The 10,607-nt window shown below is 52.7% G+C and overlaps 1 protein-coding gene across 5 annotated transcripts; it reads left to right on the top strand.

The window, feature by feature from the left end:
* The first annotated feature begins 2,520 nt into the window (after window positions 1-2,520).
* Window positions 2,521-10,566, top strand: KAT5 (lysine acetyltransferase 5). 5 transcript variants are annotated; one of them, XM_082341922.1, is made up of 14 exons: window positions 2,548-3,260; window positions 3,360-3,426; window positions 3,752-3,820; window positions 3,907-4,043; window positions 4,308-4,490; window positions 4,580-4,654; window positions 4,762-4,836; window positions 5,187-5,435; window positions 5,509-5,598; window positions 7,312-7,452; window positions 7,532-7,625; window positions 9,540-9,699; window positions 9,834-9,915; window positions 10,009-10,566. In XM_082341922.1, exons 1-14 carry the CDS (start codon window positions 3,249-3,251, stop codon window positions 10,141-10,143), a joined length of 1,569 nt encoding a protein of 522 aa, XP_082198048.1. In that variant the 5' UTR covers window positions 2,548-3,248; the 3' UTR covers window positions 10,144-10,566. The 5 variants fall into 5 exon arrangements, with proteins under 5 accessions (XP_082198046.1, XP_082198047.1, XP_082198048.1 ...); XM_082341920.1 differs by having other exon boundaries at window positions 2,521-3,426; XM_082341921.1 differs by having other exon boundaries at window positions 2,546-3,426; window positions 4,335-4,490.
* Window positions 10,567-10,607: the final 41 nt, after the last annotated feature.

The following is a 10,607-nucleotide window of genomic DNA, read 5'->3' as shown; positions in this document are numbered from 1 at the left end:
GTTTGTAGATTTTTTGATGATAGCCATTCTGACCGGTGTGAGATGAGATCTCATTGTAGTTTTGATTTGCATTTCTCTAATGATTAATGATGTTGAGCATTCTTTCATGTGTTTGTTGGCAATCTGTATATCTTCTTTGGAGAAATGTCTATCTAGGTCTTCTGCCCATTTTTGGATTGGGTTGTTTGTTTTTTTGATATTGAGCTGCATGAGCTGTTTGTAAATTTTGGAGATTAATCCTTTATCAGTTGCTTCATTTGCAAATATTTTCTCCCATTCTGAGGGTTGTCTTTTCGTCTTGTTTATGGTTTCCTTTGCTGTGCAAAAGCTTTTAAGTTTCATTAGATTCCATTTGTTTATTTTTGTTTTTATTTCCATTTCTCTAGGAGATGGGTCAAAAAGGATCTTGCTGTGATTTATGTCATAGAGTGTTCTGCCTATGTTTTCCTCTAAGAGTCATTTTAACTTTTCATGCAAACTCAAACTACCCTAAAGAATTGTGTATTTGTGCTGCTTCCAGTTCCTCGACCCCTACAGAGTCTGGCTTTCTCTCACCCCCACCTCTGTGAGAGTGCCCCCTGAAGTTTCGGAGGACCAGCCAACTACCTAGCCCAGCGGGCATTTTCCTGCCCTTGCTGCCATCCATGCTGAGGATTCCCAGACCTGGGCCTGCAGCCTTGGACTCTCTGCCAAGCAGTCTTTACCCCCACTTTGATTTTTTTGGTTTTTTTTTTAACACAAATAATTTTTTATTTTTAAAGTTACAACCTACCGAGAAATTAACACCTTGTCAATCTAGAACAACACTGGCAACCATTCCTCATGAACTTCTCTTAGAATAAAGAGTATCGGCTGGTAGGATGAGGTTTACACTATGGAACCTTCTCTCCCACAGCCACGACCCCCTTCTATGACAGGCCCCTGCTGCCCTTGTTCTCCCCCATCCCCACATCAGCATTCACCTGTCCCACCCCAGAAAGTGCAGCTCATAGTAACCGTTTGTAGAAAATGATTTTAATGGGTGCAGCAAATACACTTTTTAAAAAGCCCTCTCTGAAAACTAGAGATGATGAAAATGAATTGTGTTCTTGAATTTTTTTTTTAAGCCTTCACTGGGCCGAAAAGGTGTCATTCTGAATATTTGACTTTTGTCTTGGGTACTTGTTTTCCTTTAGATCCCCTGAGATATAAAGGAGAGCACAAGTCCGTTTTCCTAAATGAGCGAGCTGTTGAGCCCAGTGGGGCTCAGCTTCCGGCCCCTCTCCTGGCTCAGGGTCTTTCCCGGGAACTAGTTATTGCTTCCACGACACTGTGACAGGGAATGTTCCACAAAGGCCATGGGCCTGGTCACAGCCCACCTGCAATGACAACCCTGCGCTGAAAAACACACCAGCCCAAGAGCTCTTACCCAGAAGAAACATCTTCAGCCCTCAAGGTCACGGACACATCATTAGTGCAGTTTAGAGGAAATGCTTGTTTACCCCCACCTTGAATTCAGCCAGCACTTTGATGGATCTGGATCTTTTAGGCACAACCATAGCACATACATTTGGAAAACAGAAGTCCATGTTCCTTCCTTCTTCTTCTTTTCTTTTTTTTAATATTTATTTATTTATTTAGCCACATTGGGTCTTAGTTGCGGCATGTGAGATCTTTCCTTGCGGCGCACAGTCTTCTCTCTAGTTGTGGTGTGCAGGTTTATTTTCTCTTCTCTAGTTGTGGTGCACGGGTTCCAGAGCACATGGACTCTAGTTTGCGGCTCGCAGGCTCTAGTTGAGGCATGCAAACTCAGTAGTTGTGGCATGAGGGCTTAGTTTCCCCATGGCATGTGGGATCTTAGTTCCCTGACCAGGGATCAAACCCACATTCCCTGCATTGTAAGGCGGATTCTTTACCACTGGACCACCAGGTGAGTCCCAGTTATCCATTTTATTTATTTGTTTATTTATGGTTCCGTTGGGTCTTCGTTGCTGCACGCAGGCTTTCTCTAGTTGCGGCGAGTGGGGGCTACACTCAGGCTTCTCATTGCGGTGGCTTCTCTTGTTGCAGAGCACAGGCTCTAGGTGCGTGGGCTCTAGAGTGCAGGCTCACTAGTTGCGGCGCATGGGCTTAGTTGTTCCGAGGCACGTAGGACCCTCTTGGACCAGGGCTGGAACCCATGTCCCCTGCTTTGGCAGCCGGCTTCTTAACCACTGCACCACCAGGGAAGTTCCAATTATTCAGTTTTAATGTGGATGGAGTCATAGACAAAACGTCAATGAATGAGTGTGGCTATGCTCCAACAAAACATTGTTTACGGACCCTGAAATTTGAATTTCATAATTTTCATGTGTCATGAAATATTCTTTTGATATTTCCCCAAGCTTTAAAAAATATAAAAACCATTCTTAGCCCACTGGCTGTAGGAAAACTAGCAGAGGGTTGGATTTGGCCTGCAGGTCACAGTTTGCCTACCTGCCCATTTCCTTCGCCTTGCAGGTTTTTTTTTTTTTGATTTCCCAAAACACTTATCACTCTTTAATAGACTAGATAATTTATTTTAAAAATATATTTACTGTTTGTTACCTATACCCCTCTTTTCTTCTTCCCAACCTCCAAGAATGCAAGCTTCAGGAGGAGGAGATTATTTTATTCACTGATGTATTCCAGGCTCCTAGAATAGTGCCTGGCACATGGTAGGCGGTAACTAAGCACTTGTTGAATGTATGAATGAAAAATATTGTAATTACTCTTATAATTAGCAACCTATTATACAAAACAACAAACCCATAAATCTTCCATGACTCCCAGCCCTAAAGAATGAAGTCCACAACTTAGCGACGCGTTGAGTCCTTCAAGTCCCGGCCACTTCTCCAGACCCGCCCCCCAACTCCCGGCCGAGCACGCGCAGTTCACCCCTCGCGACGCATCGTTACGCCAGTAGGAGACGCCCCAGCCCGGCCGCCCTCAAAGCACTAACACCAGTCCCACGTGACCGGCGTCGCACCCAGTGAGCGTCACGTGACGGACTCAGTTTTCCTCCAATCGTTGTGCACGTTGTGGGGATTCCACCCAGGACCTGGCCTGAGACTTGAAACACACCATTCCCCCAGCAGCCAAACGGGCCGGCTCCGTCAGCAAGCTGGGCGGCGATGTCTGTCAAGGGTCCTCTCGTAAAGCCGCTTCGGGGAGGCCCAGGCCTACAACGTGTTCAGTCCCGGAAGTGACGTCTCCCAGAGGGGCCGGAAGTGGCAGTGGAGGGAGGGAAGATGGCGGAGGTGGTGAGTCCGGTGCCCGGGGCGGGGCGGAGGGAGCCAGGGGAGGTGGGTAGAGCCCGAGGCCCCCCAGTAGCCGACCCTGGCGCCGCGCTGTCTCCCCAGGGGGAGATAATCGAGGGCTGCCGCCTGCCCGTGCTGCGGCGGAACCAAGACAACGAAGATGAGTGGCGTGAGTGACGTCGGGGGGCGGGGCTAAGGAACCTGAGGGCGAGGGGCGGGGGAGAGTCAACCGAACCCCGGGGAGGGGGTGGGGCCTCTAGAATCCTGGAGCGGGCGGGGCGCAGATACTCCGGAGGGGCGTGGCTTTTAGCCGTTTGTGAGGGACCGGGCAGGGCTTGGAGCGGGCATGGCACTTGGTGACTAACGGGGGCTTGAGCGAGCGGTTCCAAGTGCTGGGGCTTAGGAACCGGGCCTCGTGGTGGAGTTCAGGTCGTAGGAGGGTGGAGCCTCATGGCCTGGTCTGTCTAAGGCCCTTGCCTCTGCTGTTTCCACAGCCCTGGCTGAGATACTGAGCGTGAAGGACATCAGTGGCCGGAAGCTTTTCTACGTCCATTACATTGACTGTGAGTTCTGGGCCGGGATGAGGTGGGGCTGCAGGGTTGCGGGGCAGCCTCTGGCACTCCTTCCTGAGCCATCCCCACTGCTGCAGTCAACAAACGCCTGGATGAATGGGTGACCCACGAGCGGCTGGACCTAAAGAAGATCCAGTTCCCCAAGAAAGAGGCCAAGACCCCCACCAAGAACGGACTTCCTGGGTCCCGCCCCGGCTCTCCAGAGAGAGAGGTGGTGAGTAGGTCCCCTGCTTCACCTCTTCTCTCCTGCCTCCTACTTTTCAAATCTCTTGGCCTCAGTGGCTCCTGGATGGGCTGGAGGCTGTCCCCTCCCACCCTGGTTTCAGCTTGCGAAGGATGGGGGCCAAATTGCAGATGTAGTTTTCCAGAGTCCAGTGGCTGTTCCTGTGTCCTTGAAAGGGCAGAGGGTGGGGTTTGATCACTTCATGCTGAGGGGGCCCTACTCCCCTTCTTGCTCCCACCACCAACCCCGCCCCAGAGGAAGACCCTGGACCTATCTCTACAGCCGGCCTCCGCCCAGGCCAGCGGGAAGACCTTGCCAATCCCGGTCCAGATCACACTCCGCTTCAACCTGCCCAAGGAGCGGGAGGCCATTCCCGGTGGCGAGCCCGACCAGCCGCTCTCCTCCAGCTCCTGCCTGCAGCCCAACCACCGCTCAACGGTACCCTCAGCAATTCCAGGGACCTTGCTTTCCTCTCAGGTCCCACCTTCTCTACCTTCTGACCCACCTGTCCTGGTTTCTCTCTGCAGAAACGGAAGGTGGAGGTGGTTTCACCAGCGACTCCAGTGCCCAGCGAGACAGCCCCAGCCTCAGTTTTTCCCCAGGTGAGTCCCCCAAACCCTCTCTTCTTCCCTTCCCTTCTTCTAATCTCTGGTAGCCCCTTTCGGGCATTTCACAGCTCTCTTTTCTATTCCTACTTTCTCATCTGCAGAATGGATCAGCCCGTAGGGCAGTGGCAGCTCAGCCAGGGCGGAAGCGAAAATCGAATTGCTTGGGCACTGATGAGGTGGGTCTGAGGAAGAGGGAGGCTGGGTGAAAAGGAGGGGACATAGGCAGGGCGGAGACTTTAGCGACTAGTTTAAAAATGAACAAGGGGTGCTGAGCAGAGATGGTGTTGGTGGGATTAGGAGTGAGGCGGAGCTGGTTCAGATCAGGCATTGGGTGATCTTTTCTACATTCCAAATGAAAACTTTCCAAGTCTTGGTTTCTTTAACTGGAAAGTGGGGATTTTAGTACCTCTCCCTATAGGTTTGCTGTTAGGTTTGAACAAGGAAACCTGTGGAAAGGCTGGGAGCTGTAAAGCGCCCTGCTTGAATTGTCTCCTGTAACCTGGTGTCTTCCACCGGCCTTGGGCAGGACTCGCAGGACAGCTCAGATGGAATACCGTCAGCTCCTCGCATGACTGGGAGCCTGGTGTCTGACCGGAGCCACGACGACATCGTCACCCGGATGAAGAACATCGAGTGCATCGAGCTGGGCCGGCACCGCCTCAAGCCCTGGTACTTCTCCCCATACCCACAGGAGCTCACCACGCTGCCCGTCCTCTACCTCTGCGAGTTCTGCCTCAAGTACGGCCGAAGCCTCAAGTGTCTGCAGCGTCACTTGGTATGAGGGGTCCCAGGAGGCCACCCTCCTAGCAACCCCCCACCCCCACCCCTAATTCTTCTCTCTTCCTCAGACCAAGTGTGACCTGCGACATCCTCCAGGCAACGAGATTTACCGAAAGGGCACCATCTCCTTCTTTGAGATCGATGGACGTAAGAACAAGGTCAGTGGCTGAGGGGCAGCGGGGAGTCCTTGTTGCCGGGAGTCTGAGGGAGTCAAGTGAGCAGCTTCTTCCAGCTCAGGAAAACACTGACCATTCTGGCTAACAGATCTGTTCACCCCATTTATTGCATTCCTGCTGTAGGGCAGGTGGTGGGAGATATTGTACAAGGTGAATTAGACAGAATCTCACAGGGGAAAGCAGACGTGCTAATGGCTGCATAGATCCCAGTGTGACACGTGTCATGAAACACGAAGGGTGGGTTATCAGGATCCGGAAGAGGTGGACAGCAGAGCTTCACAGAGGAGGTAACCTTTGAGCCGTGACACAAGCAGTGGGTTCTGAAGGGCAGGAACGGATGCTGACCCCAGAGATACTGCGGGTTCAGTTTCAGGCCACCGCAATCAGGTGAACATCGAAATAAAGTGGTCACACCAATTTTTTTGGTTTCCCTGAGCATGTTAAAGTTACATTTACGCTATGCCGTAGTCTGTTAAGCGTGCAGTAGCATTGTGTCTAAAAAAACAATTACAGTGGTAACATTGAGAATACTGGTCACCGTAACAAATATAATAATAATGAAAAAGTTTGTAATATTATTGCAAGAATTATGAAAATGTGACACAGGCATGAAGTGAGCAAATGCTTTTGGAAAAATGGCACCGATAGACTCAATGCAGGGTTTCCACAACCTTCAATTTGTTAAAAAAAAATGCGTTATCTGTGAAATGCAAAAAAATGTGCAGAGACAGTGTAAAAGGCGAAGATCCTTTCTTCTGCCTGGAGGGCAGACAGGATGAGGCAAGGCTCTCTTACATGGAACAGAGCTCAGGTGGTGGGATTGAGGTCAGCTGGGAAGTGGGGACACTACAGGTTTGGGGCTTCAAACCTGCCTTAGTCTGGCTGTAGGGAGGAAGAAGGGCATAACCTGGAGGGACCTTTAAAACTGAAATGCCTCCATCTTTGGGGCCTGGAGGGCGGGGAGGGAGAGGCAGTCACCTAGACTGGCAGGGGACAGCTCTTGCTTGGGTGGTGGGGGGACTTGAGAGGAAGATGCTGGTTTAACCACTGTTAACTGTATTAAGTGTGGGCTTGGGTATCCACATGGCCGTGCCCAGCAGGTGCTTAAAAAGCCAAATCTGAAATGCAGGAAAGTTGTGAGAATAGAAGTAAAGTAGCAAAATTAATAATTTTGCTGGGGCAGCCCTTGAGGCAGTTATTTTGTCACATTCCAGAATTCTTTACCCCTGTTGTAGAAGAGCAGATCAGTTCTCAAGAGGTGTGACTTTGGGTTGCAGAGTGTTGTTTTTTTGACAACCAGTTTCCTAAGACTGTCACACAGGCAGAGCTTTTCTCATAATCCTTGGTCAGTCTTTCTTCATGGGGACACATCAGTTTGTTGACTGGTAACTGTGGCAGAGGGCATTGGAGGCTTCCAGGCCAGAGTTAGATGGGGGTATGGGGAGCAGGAACAGACCTGGCCAGCTCACCGGGAGGTGGGTGCTTGAACACCATCACAGAGCTGAAACATGGGCTCCTGGACACTAAGAAGGGCCCATGCACCGGACAGCCTGACCGATGGACTGGGTCAGGCCCCAGGGGGGAAGGCTCCTCACCTATCAGCCTGGGGGACAAAGAAGCTTCAGGCTGACCCTGGCCCAATGGCCATGCTCAAGGCTGGGTACCCAGGGTGGTGACAGACCTTTTCATTTGTAGAGTTACTCCCAGAACCTGTGTCTTCTGGCTAAGTGTTTCCTCGACCACAAGACACTGTACTATGACACAGACCCTTTCCTCTTCTACGTCATGACGGAGTATGACTGCAAGGGCTTCCACATCGTGGGCTACTTCTCCAAGGTGAGTGCTCGTCCAGGCTGTTCCTCAGTGCTGCCCTGAGCGAGGTCCCTTCCCTCACACTCACCTGCCCCTCTTCCAGGAAAAGGAATCCACAGAAGACTACAACGTGGCCTGCATCCTGACCCTGCCTCCCTACCAGCGCCGCGGCTACGGCAAGCTGCTGATCGAGTTCAGTGAGTACCTGTGCTGCTGGCCGGGGGCTGGGGGCAGGTCCTGGGAGGCCCACGCCCCGTCGCTGTCTCATGCACAGATGCTGCACACAGACATGTCGGGTTGCTGTGTTCCCAGCCCCGGCTGTGCTGTCCAGTCACCAGGGGAACTGGCTAGAAATAAAGATGAGACTCTCCCAAGGTTCTCTCCGTTCTGGGGTGACTGCCCTGTTCGTCTGGACTAGGTTTTCAGCCCCTCATAGTTCCTTGGCCAAGGTTCTAAGTACCACTCAACTTTTCCCAAATCTGACTTGTCTGCTCCTGCCCAGGGCATGGGCAGAAGCCAAGTGAGCCGCTCCTGCTCAGCTGTCTGGTCCTGTGCGGTTATGCACGTTCCTGGGCAAGGACCTGTGGTTCATTTCCCCACTTGTTCCCTGAGCCTTGGGGACAGCAGATGTCACGTCAAACGTGACTCACAGGGATCTGGCCTCTGCCCCTCATCAGACATGAACTCTTCATTAGCCCCCAAGGCCCCCTCTTGCTTCCCAGCCTCTTACCCTCATTCCATTCAACTCACCACTCACTACACCCTTGGGATAACCAAGCTCTGACCCGGGAGATAAGGAGGGAGGCTTAGCTGTCTGGTGAAGACTTGGAGGCCTGACTTGATCACTGTCATGTTCTGAGAAATTTTATTGGTATAGAAAGATGCCGAGATGGGGTCACATCCTCAGGAAACCTTCTGCCTGAAGAGCAGAAGGTTGCTGAAAGCCAGTCTAGGCCTTGGAGCTCAGACCTCAGTGGAGATGGGATGTGTGCGGGGCCACCAAGGAAACGTGCTCAGTTGTGCCCGGCAGGAGCAGACAGGACACTAGAAGCACCATTCCAGGCAGCTCCAGAGGGTGGGTCGGTGTTCACTGGGAGGGGCTGGGAGTTCCTGCAGCTGAGGAGGCAAGTGTGGCCTCCAGTTGATCTGTCAAGACTCTGCATGCACTCCCCCAGAAGTTGAGTAAGAACTCAAGTGTGCCCCTTCCCTCTTCATGCTTCCTTCCTCCAAAGCACAAGCCTCTCTGTCCTCCCCACCGGGCTGCTTGGTGGAAGGCACAGGAAGTTGGGCAAGAGGGTCAGACTGGCTGATAAAGATGAATCAAGGGGGAAAGCAGAAAGGGCTACGATCCAACACAAGGCTCGTTATGACTGAGGATAAAGAAGGGCTTCTAGAAGTAGAAGTAGTGGAGACATCTCAGGGCCCTGATGGGGAAATGAATACTGTCCAAGAGATGTGAAACCGCTCAGGGTTTTGCAGGGCCTGAGGGTCTCACCAGGAACTGCCTGCCAGTGCCCAGTGGTCAGCAGGGTAGAGGAGGGCAGAGCAGTCAGAGTGGGAGGGAGAGAGCCACTGGAGAGGTAGCTTACTGCTGAGGAATGGCCTCCCTCTGACTTGGGAAGTGCTTTGGTGCCCCTCTCCTTGCTTCCTCCCAGCCACCCAGTCAGGCCAGCCTGGTCTTAGAGCAGCTGATGCTTCTCAGGTCACAGCCGGGGGACTGATTTGACTGAGAATGCAAGCATCCTCAGGCCTGGACCAGAGGTGGGGTCTGCCCCACTTCTCTCCTCGCATATCCTGGCGCAGAGAGTCTGGTATGACTGAGGAAAGTTGGAGGCACTTACTTCCCACAAACCATTTTCTCTGCACTCCCCGCATCCCACCTGTAAGCCCTCACTGGCTTCTAGTTGATTGTAGCTGCTTCTCTCAGTGCCTTCAGCACACAGGTGAACAGTATGTTAACTAGTCCTTTACAAGGAAACTGAGGCACAGAACTACCACATGGCAGGCCCAAGATGGGAGCCGTGCAGTCTACCTCTGCAACCTGCATTCTTAAACGATGGGTGCATAACGCTGTGATTGCTCACCCACCCCCTCCTGCTCCATTGCTTTAGGCTATGAACTCTCCAAAGTGGAAGGGAAAACGGGGACCCCTGAGAAGCCCCTCTCGGATCTTGGCCTCCTATCCTACCGAAGCTACTGGTCCCAGACCATTCTGGAGATCTTGATGGGGCTGAAGTCAGAGAGCGGGGAGAGGCCGCAGATCACCATCAAGTGAGCCTTGCCCTGCCTACCCGGGGGTGCATGGCATGACGTGTCTGTTCCTGGGCTTTCTCACTCTTCGGGCTACTGGGGGCCTGGGGCGGAGATGTAGGCCCCCAGGGGACCTGATCTTTGCCCTCCCACAGTGAGATCAGTGAAATTACCAGCATCAAGAAGGAGGATGTCATCTCCACTCTACAGTACCTCAACCTCATCAACTACTACAAGGTAGGGAGGCAGGCAGGGGGAGACAGGTGTGTGTAGGGGTGCGGAGAGCAGGCCCCGCGTGGGCTGACCTACCTGGCCCCGTCTCCTGTGCAGGGCCAGTATATCCTCACACTGTCGGAGGACATCGTGGATGGGCACGAACGGGCTATGCTCAAGCGGCTTCTTCGGATCGACTCCAAGTGTCTGCACTTCACTCCCAAGGACTGGAGCAAGAGGGGAAAATGGTGACCAGGCACTGCCCGTGGCAGTGCCAGCAAAGCCAGCAGAACTGGGGCTGATAGCCCATCCCTCCCCCACTGGGGTCTCCAAGAGGCGCGCCAAGGGAGACAGGGCTGAGGACAACTCCACAAGGAGAGGACAGGCCTGGTAAAGGCCTGCTGGTGCCTAGCACCAAGGTGAGCTCAGGGCTCAGGTCAACTCCAAGGTCAGCTGGCTGCAGGTCCAGGCCTGCTGTGAACCAGGGACCAGAGGGAGCCAGGCAGCTGTGTACAGTGAGATGGGGGGGTGCGGGTGGCTTGTATAGAGGACTGGTGGCTGTACAAATTTCTTTTGTAAAGTAGGAGCTGCGGGTGGGGTGGGGTGGGAACTGGCTGCAGAATTCTGGCCTCTCTTGCCCCACTGCCCCCGGCAATAAATTGTTTCTATAGGTCAGAGCTGTGAAAGGTCCTTGTGGGAGAAGGGGCAGTGCTGGC

This window comes from Balaenoptera borealis (assembly GCF_965194805.1).
Source record: "Balaenoptera borealis genome assembly, chromosome: 11".
NCBI classification, from domain to species: Eukaryota; Metazoa; Chordata; class Mammalia; order Artiodactyla; family Balaenopteridae; genus Balaenoptera; species Balaenoptera borealis.
Note: the sequence above shows the minus strand (reverse complement) of the source record. Positions and strands in the feature narration are given on the sequence as shown.